The 17,991-nt window shown below is 44.5% G+C and overlaps 1 protein-coding gene across 3 annotated transcripts in view; it reads left to right on the forward strand.

Moving 5' to 3' along the window:
* The first annotated feature begins 130 nt into the window (after positions 1 to 130).
* The window catches only part of GRHL1 (grainyhead like transcription factor 1), a 43,051-nt gene continuing 25,190 nt past the window's right edge, over positions 131 to 17,991 (forward strand). For 2 of the 3 annotated variants that reach the window (XM_082745495.1, XM_082745496.1), the window contains exons 1-5: positions 137 to 525; positions 1,530 to 1,606; positions 3,029 to 3,185; positions 3,364 to 3,475; positions 4,413 to 4,507. In XM_082745495.1, the coding sequence (XP_082601621.1) occupies positions 310 to 525; positions 1,530 to 1,606; positions 3,029 to 3,185; positions 3,364 to 3,475; positions 4,413 to 4,507 (657 nt within the window). In that variant the 5' untranslated portion in view covers positions 137 to 309. Of the gene's footprint in view, positions 526 to 1,529; positions 1,607 to 3,028; positions 3,186 to 3,363; positions 3,476 to 4,412; positions 4,508 to 17,991 lie in introns of all 3 variants that reach the window. The other variant, XM_082745497.1, reaches the window with a different exon arrangement.

Consider the following 17,991-nt stretch of genomic DNA (forward strand, 5'->3'; position numbering starts at 1 on the left):
ATATTATTATTACTATTACTATTATTACTATTGCAAAGGACCCAATGGCCCATTCCCATTAGGAAAATAAAAATTGTCAAAGAACTATATCAGCATTAAGTTTGAAAACAGAGTTTTCTTTTCTTTTCTTAAAGAAACAGCATACCAAATGTGACTGAGCAGTCCCTCATTTCTGCTGGAGAAAACAGAGTGCAAGTACTGAAAAATGTGCCATTTAACATTGTCCTTCCCCATGGCAACCAACTGGGCATTGATAAGAGAGGCCATCTAACAGCTCCTGATACAACAGTCACTGTCTCCATAGCAACAATGCCTACCCACTCCATCAAGACAGAAACCCAGCCCCATGGCTTTGCTGTGGGAATCTCTCCGGCAGTATATCATCCTGAGCCTGCTGAGCGGGTGGTGGTTTTCGACCGGAACCTTAATGCTGACCAGTTCAGCTCTGGTGCTCAACCTCCAAATGCTCAAAGGAGAACTCCAGACTCTACCTTCTCAGAGACCTTCAAGGAAGGCGTTCAGGAGGTACAGGAAATGCAAGCATCTTCCTAAGACGTTTGTGTGTTTGTCTAAGTATTGGGTTCCACCTCTTCCTTGTTATGTAAGCTTGAAACTCAGACTGAAATGAATGGATTAGGAACAAAAGACTTTCTTTTTTATGAGAAAAGGCCAATGGGTATAATTTGTAAACTAAACCTACAAACCAGAAATCATTATCAAGGGCACATGGCTAATCTTACCAGCATTTGAGTTGACAATTATGATTTCAGCTAAGTGATTTTGTCGGAGAAAGAAAACCCCATATGTAATCTTCCATCAACAACAGATATCTCCACAGAAGTCTGTTTTCAGCTTTTGCCTAGACCAGAACAAGATTCTTGTAATTGGCTCAATATAAAATGATTTCTCATGGATTTTCTGGGTCTCTCTTGCTTGGTAGTGGAGTCAGGGAGGCAGTAGATGTTGGTGAGGCATGCGTTGTGTGAAATTTACAGTTTAACTCCAAACACTTTCAGGGTTTTGTGGTGATGAACCACAAAAAAGTTGAGGAGTAAGGATGTTTAAAGCCATATTTAATGTCCCATGGGGAAAAGGAATATCCCTTTGCTTAGGGCACTAGGAGTAGAATCGTAGCCTTATCTGAGAACAGTGCCTCAGTCTGTCCATTGGTGGTACAGACCTGATAGGGTAGCTTCACTTGCTGTGATGAGCCCTGAAAGTCATGAGATCTTGGTTGCAGATTCTAGAGTTTGAACAGAATTGAGATGTGTGGGGAAGTTGGGAACAGGGGATAAGGCAGCACTCTGGGGGAGTACATGCGTGGATTGTCTCCATGTAATTGAGTGCATATGAAATGGCTGTTTTTCCTTCAGAATTTTTTTGTAGAGTTAAAGTTTTTATTTTCAAATGAATGTCGAATGAGTAGTGTGTAGCCGTGAGCCACACACTTGTGTGCTGTAGCACGTGTCGGTCTTTAGTGAGCCTGATAACCAGTTAAATAGTCGTGGCTTATCACATTCGTATTTCAGGTTTTCTTCCCCTCGGATCTCAGCCTGCGGATGCCTGGCATGAATTCAGAGGACTATGTTTTTGACAGTGTTTCTGGGTAATAGTTGTCTTTTAATTTGATTTTTAACTTTCAGCTCTTATGACTTTTTGTGTTAATCTGATGTTGGAAAATCAGAGGTGGCTTTGGTGGTTTATCTTTGCTAGAGGGACATTCGCTTTAGTGCACTTAATTTTGAACTCTGTACTGTGTTTCATGTTTCCTTAATTCTTGGTGTTGGTGCTTTTTCTTTCCTTCAGTTTCTTTATGTGATGGTGGTAGAATGGGGTCTAGAAGAAGAGACGAGGGGACTCAACTGGATCCCTGTGCGCCCTTCCGTTTCCAAGAACATATAATTCTGTGAGAATTCAGAAATAACATCAAGTGGATAAAGGCTTTTATTTTGTATTAGCCTCACTTGTGGTGAAATAAATGAAGTCAGCTTTTTTCTGACCTGACAACCTCTTCTTTTAAAACCTCAAAATTGTACTTCATGCCAGCAATATGAGTATCTTCCAAGTTAATTATGAAAATGTACGAACACCTTCGGATGTTTTTTAAGGCATTTAGGATTTCATTTTATAATTTAGTCTTACGCATCTTTTGTATGTTGTGCTTTGAAGTAAAACCAGGTTTTTTTTAAGTCTAGGATTTGATGGGAATTGAGACTTCCCTTAAAGACCTGCCTTAAGGTACAGGAGTCACAAACTCAGATACCTGTAGGATCTAAGATAGGGGTCAGCAGACCTTTTCTGTAAAGGATCAGATAGTACATACTGAAGCTTTGTGAGCCTTACAGGCTCTGTTGCAACTGCCCAGCTCGCTACTGCGGCTCAGAAGCAGCTGTAGACTACGCGCGAAGAAGGGTGCGGTTGTGTTCCAATAAAACTTTATTTACAAAAATAGGTGTAATTCTTGAGCTCTGGTCTAGGAAGGTTATTAACTCAAGGGAGATATATACATGTTATTTTAAGGTGATAGTGACTATAGAGAATTGTGCAGTGCCCATCACAAAACATTGAAATTCCAAGCAAAAACCTCAAAAAGAGTGCTGTGCAGACCAAATCGAATTTAATCAGAGACCTACCGGGCCACCTGTTTGCAGCCCTTGCTGGGTAAATACCAAATTGGAAGCATGTCTTGTGAGATTTCCTTCCAAAGCCCTTTTCAGCTGCTAGTATCTTTAATACCCTTAGCTTCTAAACTTCTAATTTTTAACCTTTTCACTTCATAGAATTTCTAGTAGGCATTTTGTAGCCCTGCATATGAGAGATTTGAGAATATCTGTGTTGCTTTAGCTTATATTTATTGTGCCAGAAGTAGCACATGCTGTTTATAATATGACACAGTCAGTTGGATGTTTCCTAGTAGTTGGCTATTTGCATACATCCACACTGAAGCATTTCAGAGATCGCGCTGACCTATAAAGAGAGCTTCTGAAAGAGTGGATTAGGGAGCTGTGGCTTTTTTTTTGTTCTTTAGGAACAACTTTGAATATACCCTAGAAGCCTCAAAGTCACTTCGGCAGAAGCCAGGAGATAGCACCATGACCTACCTGAACAAAGGGCAGTTCTACCCCGTCACCTTGAAGGAGGTGAGCGGCAGCGAGGGGATCCACCGGCCCATCAGCAAAGTCCGGGTACGTTCTGCTCTTGGCTCTGTTCTCCAGGAAAGCTCGTCAGAGCTCTCATTTAGATCTAAATGAAGATCTAAAATGGCAGTTTACAGCCTTAACTGTAAAATAGAACACTAAGCAAGATTTCCAGAAGATACTCACCCTTTAGCATCTTTATATCATAATCCATTCTCTTTCATAGAGTGTGATCATGGTGGTTTTTGCAGAAGACAAAAGCAGAGAAGATCAGTTAAGGCACTGGAAATACTGGCACTCACGGCAGCACACGGCCAAACAAAGGTGCATTGACATAGGTGAGGAGCTCTGGAGCCTGCTTTTATTCCCAGAGGTGTAAGCATCCAGTTTTCTAATTCCAGTTATTTTTGGCAGCGATCGGCTTCCTGCCGAAAGCATTTGAATTTTTATGCCAGCTACTGATCTGTTCCAAACCCTGTTCTCGGCCTCCTGGAATCAGTGTTCTTCACTTACTTCCTTCATAAGGACGTGTGGCTTGTGCAGTGCTGGCTCTCCAGATGACTCTGGACCAGAAGCTCTAGAGCTGGCTCATGTAAGAGGGCCCTGCTCTTTGGTCTGCAGTTTTTGAGGTGGAATGTCTTCTTTAAGAGATACTGGTTATTTGTAGATGATGGTGAAATAGAGAAAAAACCCTAAATAAATAAGCAGAAGCAAATACTGCTGGCGGGCACTTACCTAAGCTATCTCCCCTGGCTACCTGATGAGCTGTACTGCTAGGTTCTTCTGTCTTCCAAGAGACCCAGGGATGTAGCCGCTGGGCTGTGGCGGCAGATCTGGGCAGAACCGCGTTTCATGCAGGAGCTTCATGAGAAGGGCTCTTCTTGCCGTGTAGAACTTTTGGTACAGAACCGTCATCTGTATCACAAGATGGCTCTTAATCTCAGTGTTACTTCTTTTGCCTTTTGTAAAGTTCATGTTCTCTTTTCAAAAACATTTAAAAGAGCTAAGTTCTCATCTTGGTTCTCTGAGCTAGTTTTGTGACCTTGGGACAATTATGTAAACTTTTAGTCCTAAATATCTTAATTTTGACATAATGGGGAAAATTAAATAGGTCTAAGCTTACCTGTATTTTGAAAATCTTGTGATTCTTATTTTCATCTTTTTGAACCTTTTTCAATCCAACAATATGTTCATACAAGTTTTTCAGAGGCAATAATATGGAAAACGTTGGAACCAGAAATCACGATTTCCCTTTCTTTTTCATCACTCATGTAGCTGACTATAAAGAAAGCTTCAACACCATCAGTAACATTGAGGAGATTGCATATAATGCCATTTCCTTCACTTGGGACATTAACGATGAAGCAAAGGTAGGTAACCGAGTCCCGGGCTCCTCCGCTTCCAGCTTTGGGAGGGAAAGTGGGAGGAGCTTAATGATTTGGCAACTGATTTTTTTTTTTTTTAATGGTTTTGCATGTTTTATTCTTTCGCTAAGTAATAGCGAGAATGAACTCGGTAAGAGGATAGGTGAGAGCCATTAAGTCATGAGGTGTGTGAAAATGAGACAAGACTTTGGGAGAAGAAACCGCTGTTGTCTCATCAGCTATGCCCTTTCTTCTAACCTAGCAGAGTCAGCTGGATTCTTGACTTTCTCTCGTAAGTGCAGCTTCTTCCAGAGGTTACAAAACTGTCCTTGTCCCTCTCTTTCCTCCAAAAAGGACAGTCTTTGTGGACCTCCTTCTGCACGTGTGGTGCAGTGTGTGAGCCTGCAGAGTGGCGGGGGGCGGGGGAGTCAGGGCACCTGACGCCCCATTCCCTGTGCTCCTTTTCCTTATTTGCAGAGAGGCATTAATACCTCCCTCCTCCCTCCTCCCTCCTGCGGGCCCGGGATGTGGATTATTGAAACAGTTGCCCAGGAAGCTGTTGGAATTTCTTCAGAAAGTCTCTTAAATACAAGTTCTCGTTAGCAGTACTTTCCTGCCGTTACTTTCACATTCAGCTAGAGTAAGGGTCTTCTCTCTGCACTTTTCCTCATGAAGAGTTGCCTCCAATTCACATGATCATTTGGATCATTCTAGTTGGAGTGTTTGGTCCTTGCCAGAAAAATTCAGCATGTCCTTGAGTCATTTCTGCTCTTCCCACAGCATTCTTTTAGTATAATCCCTCTTTCGTGGAATTACAGGGGTTTCGTAGGTAATTTTTCCTTTGGGTTACTTAAAAACTCGGGAGCTCAGGCCTCACAGGGGAGACACGTCTGTGGGCGGTTGGCATGGAGCTGACGCTGGGTACTGTCGCAGACTTGCCGTGTGCGTTGTACTGCCTTTCGTCAGGGGCCAGGTGCAAAGCCACGACTACCTACATGTCCTCTACCTTGAGAATTTCTTCTCTTATTTATTCAGTAGGAAGCTTAGCAATGATAGATAAGACAGCATTAGGTATTAATTATTGCATAACTTCATTTTTTACTGCCTACGGTTGCTTTAAAAAAATCCTATGATTGGATTCTTGTGAACCGTGTGAACTTTGTGGCATCGTCCTTTCTTCCTGGGGGCGTCCTGTCTAAGGCAAAAGTGTGTCTTCAGTGGAGGACGTGGTGGGTAGGGTCTGCCAGTGTGAGGAAGTGGGGGTTACTATGGTCGCATGAGGCGACCCCCTTGGTCCTACACAGGTGTCCTCAGGGTGCGTCATCCACAGTCTGGCGCTCGAGTAACCCGGGAATTCGCTATAGAAGAGTTGTTAGGAAGAAAAGGAAACTTCATTTTATGTAATTGTTGCTACAGTTACTTTGAAATTAAATCCCAAGCAGCCTATAAGAACAGTTGGCCCTGTGCCTTCCGAGAGCTTCTGTTCTTAAAGCAAAATAGAGATAGACTTCCTCTTTGCCATTAGGGACTAATTGAGAAATTGTGGAGGTGGTGATCGGGAACGCTTAAGTCCTGAATCCACTTTTCTGATTTACCCATAACCTTGGGTTTCGTCCCTTAGTTCACTAGCTCGGTTTTCTCCCCTTTCTCCCCCCAGGAAAATAAAAAGGCTGTGGTGGCCAACTCTCTTTCTCATTGGCACGTCATCAAGGTTAATAAGCACTTGTCAGAGTGCCTGGGGATCTGGGTGGAGAGGCCCAGCATGTGGGCGGGGCGCTCCGGGTGTCTGACGTGTCCCTCTTCGGCGGGTAGCGAAAGCCCAGGTGACGGGTCAGGATAATGGCTGCTTTCATTCTGGCGGCCTTCAGCATGTTTGTAGTAAAGAGGAGTGTTGTTGGGGTGTCTGAAGCAGCCTTAGTAGCTGCTTGTTCATGGATGGAGGTAAATTCAGTTTTCATTTCCCTTCCAGACCCCCAACACTGACTTGGTTTTTAAGCCTTTGCCTGCTACCGGAAAGAGTTTGTGCCATTTCTTAATGAGGCTGTTGCCTTTTGATGCTGGTATCAGGCATCAGCTTCAAGCATGTGTTGGAATTCAGTGTCCAGATTCTTGGCTTTCCCTGGCCAAGTGGATGTTTTCTGTTTTTACACTTAAAGTAATTGATGCCCCAGGGCAGCTAGAGTGAACGAGTATGCGTGCAGAATCTTGTATAGATTTTTTTTATTTTTGATTCTTTTTCAAAAGTATCCACTTTTGTTGCCCACTTTTCTTGTTCTCATTTAGAATACGTTTGTTGTTCATTCTCTCCCATAAGCGTAAGAGGTGATGTGTGCCATTCCCCTGCTCCCCAACACACTTTAGAAACAAATCTAATATCCCCTTCTGGCCATGCCAGGATGAGTAAAACCAGAATTCTGGCCCTGTGTGGACATCTGAGTTTTCCCGTAGCTTCTGCAGCTCGCTCTGGGGGTGACTGTATTTTGAGGACATAGGAATCCCGAACACCATGGCTTATGTTCCAGGTTGGAAAGAACGCTGCCAAGCTGGACTCATCGTACCCACTCCCGTCATATTGTCACGTACTTGTGTTATCACGCACCTGCTGTTCCTGTAGGAACTCGAAGACATTATGGAGGCTGTAAAAAAAAATGACAAGTTTTCAAAATGGCAAGGAGGAGGAAGTGACTCTGAAAAGCTGAGGTAGCTTAGGAATAGCCCCCCAGGTGGCCCTCACCTCTCCGCCATGCAGACCTGTTTCAGCTCGTTTTCCTGTCTCCCACACAAAGTTAGATTTGTCTGGGTAGCCAGGCTTCTTTTAAAGAGGCAGAAATCTCTGGACAAGTGCAGGTTCATCAGACACTCGTCTTCCCCCATGGAATACCTTTACGGTCAGATTTCTTCCCTTCAGATGTACAGCTGATCGCAGGTAATTTTGGCAGGAAGAAGCCTCCGCCTTTGAAACCTTAAAAGTGGAGCTCTGGTGAGGGGCTGCAGTTGAGAATCCGGGAGTTCTGAGGGCATCGGTCACGTGGGAGAGGGCAGGGAAGCGAGAAGGGCGCATGAGGAAGGTCGGGGAAGGTGTGCGCCTTCTTGGGCTGGATAGAGATCTTGGCCGGAGCCTGCTGTGCACATCCCCCACCCCGGGGATTCGTGACGCAGCGAAGAGCTACCGTCCGCCAGGACCAAGGCACTGTGCTCAGTCCAGGCTGTGACCCTGGTATCGTCATTCAGGTACGTTGGCAGTCCCATGGGCTTTTGTGGGAGAGTTTGAGATCCTAAATATAACATCACAGAAAGGGTGTTTACACCACTTTGCAGATGAACTTTGGAGACGCTGCTAATTTATAAATTGGGACTGTCTGTCCTGGTCCAGTGACAGTATTTCCAGAATCCAGTGGTTAATTCTGGATAGGCTGCACATCTTGGCCTGGGGTTTTATTTCTTGCTGGAATTATAAATGAAGGGTTTACAAAAGTGTTGAGATTTGGTTTGTGATAGAAAGTAAGGACCTCTCAAAGCCTGAAGATCTAGAATAAATAAAGGAAACAGAAGTTAGGGAGAGAGAATTAACTTCCTTGAATGCCTGTTTAATGCTAGGCACTGTGCTAAGGGCCCTTTTCCGTGTTCACATGTAACAAGGTAGTGCTACCTGCTCAGTACCCAGAAAAAAGCACTTAGTCCCCTAGATGAGTACGTGTTTGCTACGTGGTCATCACGATGAGGCTGTCCGAGGATGTAAGAATCTAGACCTTGAAAAGGACAGAAGGCGTTTTGGACAGGGGGTAGTATTTAAAAGTCTAGTTGGCTCCCAGCTGGCTCAGTCAGTGGAGCCTACGACTCTTATATTGGGTGGAGAGTTCAAGCCCCAGTGTTGGGGTGTAGAGATCACATTAAAAAAATAAAATCTTTAAAAGTGCGTTAATTCTTGTTAATACAGTAGCTTTATGGCTTCACTGTATAAGTTCCCTTAGTAGAAAAGCACTTTGCTAACAGGAAATAATTTATGTTGATTGTTGGTAAGTGATGTTTAACTACAGAGAAATAGAAATTATAGCTGTGTTGGAATCAGGTGGAAACTGGGCCAGCCAGCTTTGAGGGAGCCCCTGGACTCAGGGGACCGCTAACAGGAAGGGATCTCTGTGGATGGACTGGGAACACACTGAGTTATAATTGCCTAGACAGTTTGGCAACAGGAAAAGCGCTACGGTCCAAAGCCAAGGTCGGGTTTTCTTTGATCACCTATATGTAGCTGTGACGCCCATGAATATTAAGCAGATCTTTCTATTTTTAAAGATTTTCTTTAGAGAGTGCACCTGCACGCCTGTGTGGGTGCGCCTGCATGTGGGGGGGGGGAGGGGGGAGGAGGGGGAGAGAGGATCCAAAACAGGCTCCGTCCTGAGCACAGAGCCAAAGGTAGGCTGGATCTCACGACCTTGACGTCATGACCTGAGCCAGAATCAAGAGTCAGGCTCTTAACTGACTGAGCCACCCAGGTGTCCCAAATTTTAAGCAAACCCTTTAAAAATGTAGTGGACCCCAGGGATACAAAACATGTAACAGATTTGTTCCAATAGTGACTTGTACATTTTTTAAAATTAATTTTTAAATATTTTAATAAATTATAATGTATTTTTATCCCGAGGGGTTCAGGTCTGTGAATCACCAGGTTTACACACTTCACAGCACTCACCATAGCACATACCCTCCCCAGTGTCCATAACCCCACCCCCCTCTCCCGACCCCCCGACCCCCGTGACTTGTACATTTTTACACCAGAAGCTGCGTTGTGGTGCAGCCACCGTTCCCATGTTTGATTTTTTAAACTATGAGCAGCAAAGCACTTGCTGCCAGACAGACATGCACAGAGCTCCTGCTAGAGGACGTTAGATGTGGAGTCTGGCTGTTTCATTGTCTGTGCATTCATGGCTTAAAGCAGCCTGGCCTGCTTCCTGGGGTGCTCCAGTGGGCCCTGCTGGCTTTCTGAATCTTCGGGTGACCTTCAGAAGCAGCGCTCCATTTCACACTGCGACTGGATTTCTCGCATATGGATTCTCCTTGGTGGCCTGATCTTATCTGTGGGGGTGACAAAACGTTTTGTCTCTTCATGGTCAGTGAGAAGCGAAGGGGGGAGGCAGTCAGAGATGGGCAAAACCAGAGCGTTCCATTCTCTAGAGGAAAAAACCCATCAATGAGAGCACTTTGTGCTTTTAATTACGACCTATCCACTCTAAGAAGGAACAACCGAGCCATTCTGAAGGGTTGGGTTGTCACTCAGAGCCAAGCGTTCTATGTATCTTGGAGAGGCTCGTGTTGCAAAAGAAAGAGGATTAAAATAGAATGCGCTGCCTGACTGGGGTGCTGAGCAGGGGCCCGTGTTTGGATGCGGAGCTGGTATCTCGCTGGTATCTCGCTTTGGTCTTGTCTCTGCAGAGAGTGCGCAGTTCCTGGTGAGGGATTATGGAGGCTCGCAGAGTTCATTCTGTCAGAGGGTGTAGCCAGATCTGGTAACTTGAACTTAAGACTTTTTGTAGGTTCTTGTGGGATGCGGGTTTATGAGTTTAATAACAGTTTGTTGTTTTGTCTAAGCATAATATTTGGAATTCATTGTGAGAGTAATTTTTAATTTGTTTGGACTGAGCATATAGCACGCATTTATAGGGATTCCATTCCGGTGAAGCATCAATTAAGTGCTCTATTAAAGCGAGGTGTTGCCGTGTTTGGTGGCATTAAGCAGGGACAGGTTCGGTTTGTTTCACAACTTTAAATTCCCAGCGTGAATGGGAGGGAGGAGGGAGAAGTGAGTCAAATATTTTACTTGCAATTGCAATTAAACGCAGGCAGGTGATTTCAAACAAAAGTGTATCCTCCCTGGCCTGAATAGAAGTGGGGAAGCATTGCTACTTTTAAAACAAAGGATAAGAGACTTCTAAGGTCTCAGCAAATGCAAGGCTGACGCCATCGAATGGGATTATCCCTGAGTTCTCGTCTGCGTGGGGGGCCAGCACAAGGGGAGCAGGAGACCGCCCTCCGTACAGCCTTCCAGATTGGCACGCACTTGACTCCTGGTGTTTCCTTCCATGCGGTTTGAAAGTACATATTTATCAGAGTAAAAAATAAACTTTTTTCATGGCAGAAACACAGTCCCATTCCTTTTTAGATAATGAACAGTCTGCAGAGTTTGAGTTTGACCAGTTTTGGAAATGACAAGAAGTTGTTCTTGAGGGGAGGTTGTGGAAAGAATGCCTCCAGTTGACCAACACGGAGTAAATTCTTAGCAATTGGCAAGTTGGCTTTGAAGAAATCGATCTGGGGCAGACTGGAGAAAGGTCTGTCTTTGGAATTTGTTACCATTCTTTTCGCTGGACTCTGGCTTGGAAGTGTTTCGTGTAGTATCCTCTGGCGTCTAAGCGAGAGTTCGTCCAGACAGAGGATAACATGCACTGACTCCTGGTGGACATTCAGAGCGCCGGGGAACAAGAGGGCACACTCACTGCAGCACACGCCTGAGGGCAGGCGCCTGGCGCCTCACGCTCCTCATTGGACAAGGGAGACACTTTGGCAGCTGAAGAAAGCTTTGGTTTGGTGGTGAAACCTGTATCTTGTGAAACGGGTTTGAAGCATCCCGTGTACTTAGCTGCCATTTGTGCTGTCACTTGAATGTGTTTTTCTTTTTGGTCAAATTTTGCCCCTTCCACCACCCTGCCACTGTCAAGAAACACTGAGCTCCTCTCCGGAACTTTCTTCTGTGACAGCTTGTCACCTCAACCCTCCTTCTCCAGGTCCTTCCTGGAAATTCCATCTAAAGTGGTTTTATAAATCTGTCCTTTCCACTGGTTTTGCTCCGTGTAAGCCGAATCGGAGAGCTGTCTGGCCTGAGCGAGTAGTAGCGGCTGGATTTACCTGAGCAGCAGCGGCCTTGGGGTCAGGTTCCTTTCACAGGGCAGATCTTCGTGCAAGACTCCAAATCCTATAGTAATATATAAGTGAACTCTCTACATTAATTACTCATTTGGGGACTTTTTTCTTTAGCTTTTTTCAAAATGGAAAATATCTTATAATTAGGAATTTTGACTGGAAGTCTGCTTGCCTGCCAAATCTGCCCTCATGGCCCCTGGACCTAGAGATGCTGAAATGTGGTCTGTGTTTGCCTTGTGTCACACCTGCATCCAGTTCGCATATTTCACAACGGACATCCTACTTATTTGGGACAACAGGTGCCAAATCACTGTATCTGCCAACTGTCCTTAAGTTCACCAGGTCCTGCTTAAAGGCGAGGCCACAGGGAAGTCAGTACGTGGGTACCTCCAGCATGTCTCTGTGTGTCTCTCTTCCCAACTCCTTCTCTGTCTCTGTTTCTCTCTTTTTCTTCTCCTTTTCTCTTTCTGTGTCTGTGACTTTTGCCCTGGCCGTCTAAAGTCTGTGCAGAAACCGGAACTGCCGTGTGGGCAGCGTGGGAAGGCAGAACTGAGGCCACAGAAGTGGGGAGGACTTAGGAGAGCCTTGTTTTTTCTTCAGGGAGATACCCTGCATAGAGGTGAGAAGATACTAGGTTAGTGCCCTGCTCTTCCCAGATCCTTCTCCTCCATACTCTCAGCCCTCCAACTCTTGTTCTTAGCTCCTGATGGTCGTTCGATGGCCTGAGAAATAGCACAAACCCCAGTGGCGCATTTGGAAGCTTCTAGTTCAGGCTGCGATCATTCTGTAGGAGGGTGTTTGGAATTACCTCACACCATCAGAGTAGTGGGGGAAGTATGGCTTTTCTAGGACTGTCCAATGAGTCAGTAGCAGAACTGGATTCTTGTTCTGGGTTTGTGACTCAGTCTTTGATGCCTTCTTGGGCTTGGTTAATGAGGCCGGCACACACGGAGTAAGTAGGAGCTACGGGGATGAGACAGAACTAAGATAATCAGGGTTTGTTTGGTTTTGTTTGCTTGGTTTTGGTTGGGGAGGAGGAATGTTGATTAGGATTAGGTGTCTTCTGTGTAATACTCAATAAATGTTCCTGTCGACTTAGACTGCAGCCAAGAACTGGGTCTTGATTTCTTGGTTGGCGCTGGTTCCCACTTGCTCTGGCTCCAGTTGGCGTTTATCACTTCACATCAACGTGTTGAAGAAAGGGTGATTTTATTCCCGTTAATTAGTGCTTTGGATTTAGGGTGAGAATAAACTTTGTTTTTGACTTCCTGTTGCAATTTCATATGTCAGGAGGTTTCTAACTAAGAAGAGCTTCTTTGAGATGTTTTTGAGTGATCTTTCTGACTGATATGGAAGAGAGTTCAATTAGAATTTGTTCCAAAGTGTCTGCTTTCAATTAGTAGGTCAGTTACATTCCAGGAATAAAAATTATAAACTTTATATCTGTATCTGACTAAGCTGAATTTTAATACTAGGTTGGGTGAAAATGATAAAGATTCCCAGAGGCCTGGGAGTGTATCCAGGAGAGCTGCGGTGTCTTGAAGGGCACCACATCATCAGCTAAGTCTCGTGACTTAAGTGAAATCAAATAGGAACTTTGATTCGAAGGATAGGCACCTTTCATTTCATGCCTCATGATCAGAAAACAACCTCTGCTCACAGCCATTTGGGAATCACTTTTTCCTGGGACAGTTTTTCCATGAGGTCCTCTCCAGCTCTCTGTGCTTCCCCGTGGCGGTGTGGTTTCTGGAATGCCTAGTCTGGAGCCAAGGATGCGGGTCCTGGCTTCGCCTTTGCCTTCTACTTCCTGTGTGCCTTCTACGGTTTTTATGTCTTCAGAGCCAGGGCCTCAGGCACAACTGAACAGTCTCTCCAGACTTCAAATGTGTGGAGTGGCCGGAGTCTGGATGGTCCGCTGCTCATGCTGAAGGTCATGTTTGTTGGGTATACAACAAATAGGGAAGTCCGTTTTTGGAATATAAACACATTTCTCAGCTATCAGTTTTTTGAAGCATCTTCCATGGATAAATCAGCGTACTTTCCTTTTTTCTTTTCTTCTGTCTGACAGATCTTTTCTCTTTTCTTGCTTATGTTGACCAGACAGTTGAAACTATCTGTGCGCCGTAGCAACACATGGCAGGTATATAATAGTGACGTAGATAGCCAGGTATGCTCTCGGCTCTAAACGCAACACTTTTCCAAAAGTCTGCTGCGCATACTCTGGTTTGCAAAAGCAAAATACCATTCTTCCTTGAAGGATTGTTTCATTTCAGTCATTACTGACCGATTTAAATTAATTCTAACATCCTTCCAGGAAATTCTATGCAACGTAATTAATCTGTTGCTAATATGTGGGAGAACTGGCCTAAGAACTCATGTTGCGAAGGGTTGACCTTCTTAACTGTACACTCACTCCTTCAGCGGATTCTTCATTGTACTTCTCTGTGCAAGCACTGTGAGGGCCAAAAGAAATGACTCAAGCATAATGCCTGTCCTCAGAAGCGATGATACTCTCTCTGTGATGCACAGGTCATCAGTGAGGTTAGAAAAACTTAGAAGTCCGGGGAGACGAGTGCTTTCAGCCAAGGGGATCCACAGAAGGCTTTACAGAAGAGGATGTGCCTGCTGGGGTTCTTTGAAAGCCTGGACCTACAGAATACTTTTGCAGAGTCTGTTTGATTGGATCCTTGTTCTCTTTCCTTATTTTTAGCTCCCTCACAGATTATCTGTTGTGAATTTAAGTGGAAAAGAGGCAACTGGGCTAGTTTAGTTTATGGAGCTGCTTTGACATACCGAGGACCAGACATTGTGTAGTGACGAAAGCAACAGTTGGGACGCTACCATGCCTGTTAGTGTGGCGTGAAGCCGCAAGGGAAGGGACAGCTTATTTATTTATCAAATGCAAAATTGGTAGATAACCTGCAGTTTCTATAGTAGATGGTCACTGTGGAGAAGAGCTTCAAGTGTAAAAAGTGTACAATCACCTCATGGCTCATTGTGTGGTTTTACCTCTGCCCTAGAACTTACCTACTCTCTCTCTCTCTCTCTGTGTACGTATATATGTAATTATCTATATAGATATAGGTATGTATGTTAGTGAGTCTCGAAATGCCGTAATCTTTTTCAAATTAATTGAAGGGATGTGTGTGTGTCCGTAGAGTTGATTTAATTACCCATTCGACAGATATTTATTTCATGTCCAGTATGTGTAAAAGGTTTCTTGGCATTCTGCTCTCTACCAAGATGATCTAGGTGTACAAGTCTACGTGGAGGAAAGTTGTGAACATAAATAACCTGTGAACTTGGGCAACAGGTTATATGACATCTCTAAGCCTCAGTTTCCTCATCAGTGAAATGGGGTCAGAATAGTACCGATTTCATAGGTTGTTTTGAGGGCCAGAGTCAGGCGCGCTGTAAGAATGCAGTAAGTATAGCTCAAACATCCTGGTGGTGTGTAGTTTTAGTTGACTGGGGTTTAGGAATTGGGGGTCATTCATTTAGTGAACACATGGTTCTTCTTGCCCAGGCACTGCCAGAGTGCTTTGGGAATGTAAAGATGAGTAAGACATGGCCCAGTTCTCAGAAAACTCAGAATTTAGTGGAAGAGATTTCCACTGCAGTAAGACGTTGATAGAAGTTAACACATGGAAATAGAGCTTCCCTTAGAATGGGAGGATTGGGGAAAAGGTTCCTCGAGATGAAACTGTTGACAAAAAGATAGCCAAATGTTCAGAGCCCGGAATGGGCCAATAGCCTTGGCAAGTTGGCCTATAGAACGGAGACTCCTGGACCTTGATTAGAGGTTGGAAGTGAGCAGCGGTGAGGGTGTGGGGGGTGTTGGGCCCTGGCGTGCCCTAGTAAGGACCTTGGACTCTACCCTGTAAATGAGTTTGTCTCAGAACATCAGGGTCTTGTCGGCCAAGTATATTGAGGTTGGAATTTCTGTGAGATTTTTAATACTGTGTTTTCAATTTGGTGGTAAGACTTGTTAAAATCACAAGTGTTTTGAAGTGAAGTCCATTGCTGCCAGGACGTCTCAGTGCAAGTGTTTGTGCTTGGGTATCAGGTTTGGTCCAGATAAAGGCCAAAGGAGTTCTTGGGGTGTCCTGTGATCAAACATTTTACAGCTGTTTGAATAGAGTAATATTTTCCAAACTAGGATCTAGGTTATATTTTTAGGGGTTAAGGAACGTTTCTCTCTCATTTTTGTTTTTTTACAGATTTTATTCATTTCTTTAGAGAGAATATACATGAGGGGGAGGGGCAGAGGGAGAGAGAAAATCTCAAGCAGGCTCTGCACTGAGCAGAGAGGCCAGAATCAAGAGTTGGACACTTAACTGACTGAGCCACCCAGGCATCCCCATTTTTTCTCTTTTAAAAAGGATACGTAGGGGCGCCTAGGTAGCTTAGTCGGCTAAGCATCTGCCTTCGGCTCAGGCCATGATCCTGGGGTCCTGGGATCCGGTCCTGCATCAGGCGCCCTGCTCAGCGGGGAGTCTGCTTCTCCCTCTCCTGTTCCTCCTCCCCGTTTGCTCTTTTGCTCACTCTCTCTTTCACTCACTCTCTGAAATACATCTTTAAAAAATAAATAAATAAAAAGGATACGTATATTATTCACATTTGAGAAATACTGAACTAGGGAATAGGAAACATGGCTGGAAAGGTAGACTGGTGTCACATAGAGCATCTTGAACGCTGAGGAACCGAGTCACTATTACATAGATGGGGAGCTCTAAAAAATTGTAGTAAGAATAAAGGATTAAGATTTGGGGGCAGCTGGGTGGCTCAGTCTTTAAGCACTTGCCTTCAGCTCAAGTCATGATCCCGAGGTCCCGGAATTGAGTCCCACATCAGGGTCCCTGCTCAGCGGGAAGCCTGCTTCTCCCTCCCCACCCCCCCTGCTGGTGTTCCCTCTCTCGCCGTGTCTCTGTCTGCCAAATAAATAAATAAATAAAATCTTAAAAAAAAAAAAAGGATTAAGATTTGTAGCGATACTGTATTTGGTGATTGCCTAATGTCAGTGAAGCAGTCTCTCTTTCATTTCATTACCTGATTTGTAGCCATTTTATTGTTCAAAGGGTCCTTTGCTAGAGGTTGGGAAAAAGAAAGGTTAATTTGTGTGAATTGATATTAGCTCTTTTTTTTTTTATCAAGTGTTTTTATTTGGGGGGGGCACCCTTGTACGTATTTAAAGTTTTGTAAAGATTTGAAAGTCAAGATTTGGAGATACTGTGTAGCCTTTTTGCATTCGCATGATTTTTCCATCATTACTGGCATGTAATTCAGGACCATTTTGTAGTAGGCATTGGAAGAAATGCAAAAAATGTGCCAATCCCTTGAAAACACTTTAAAAATGGGGAACCATCTCTGCCGTCTTAGGCGTCGAGCACTTAGAATTACCGTGTGACGGAGTGACAGAAGTGTTGGGGCCAGGTGGCGCGTTCAGGGCCCGAGATGATTCCTTTTCGTGTACGAGACGATGAGGGGATAGGGAATGCAGCTCTTTACCCCACACTGAAGCTCAGAGTCTGGTCACAGGGGAGGGGAGGTGGGCTTCTTGGTCCAACCTGCTCAGTAGTAAAGTGGGGCTGAAATTCTATTGGGGGCCTTCGGGAACACGCCCCGCCGCAGCTCCATCGACTGGTACTGATCAAGATCACCGAAGTGGGAACATTTCTGTAAAGGATGTGTGAGACTGGGACGGGAGTTCGGAGCTGGGTTCGGACGTCCCGGATCGTTTGGATTCCTTCCTTCCAAGGGAAGAGAACCACTGAAGGTGTTCGTGGTTTCCCTGGCCTTTTCATCTTCCCGGCCATCAGGGTGGTGTCGTGTGGATGAGTTCCTGGGACCTCTCATGGACTCTGATGAGCCTGACACTTTGTTACTAGTTTAGTTTAAAAATCGGATCTCTTAAGAAAATTTTGTCAGAGCTATTAAAACTGAGCTGTTATACTGATCCTGGGATTTGGTTCCTGCTTATATCTGCTTTCTTAGCAACTCTGCAAGTTCATATTTTGAAATTTTTTATTCTACTCATTGAATAAATTAAATTATGGAAGTAAAAGAAAACTATTTTTTTCATTATAGCAGCAATGTTAAAAAATATGCAAAATTCTACCTAGATCTCTCAGTGGGGAAAAAAAAATTAAGGCTATATTATTTGGATGTCAGGTTCTTGTACATGAATAATAATATAAACAAGTATTAACTGTTGTGGTAAAATTTTTTAAAGCAATAGCCCTTTTTAAAAGATTTTGTTTACTTGAGAGAGAGAGAGCATGAGCAGGGTGAGGGGCAGAGGGAGAAGCAGACTTGCCACTGAGCAAGGAGCCAAGACAGGGCTCGATCCTGGGACCCCAGGATCATGACCTGAGGCAAAGGCAGGTGCTTAGCCGACTGAGCTACCCAGGCGCCCAGGAACAATCTTTTTTTTTAAAGATTGTATTTATTTATTTGACTGACAGATCAAAGAAGGCAGAGAGGCAGGCAGAGAAAGAGAGAAAAAGGAGGAAGCAGGCTTCCTGCTGAGCAGAGAGCCCAATGCAGGACTCGATCCCAGGACCCTGAGATTATGA

This window comes from Mustela nivalis (genome assembly GCF_964662115.1).
Source record: "Mustela nivalis genome assembly, chromosome: 8".
Lineage (NCBI taxonomy): Eukaryota > Metazoa > Chordata > Mammalia > Carnivora > Mustelidae > Mustela > Mustela nivalis.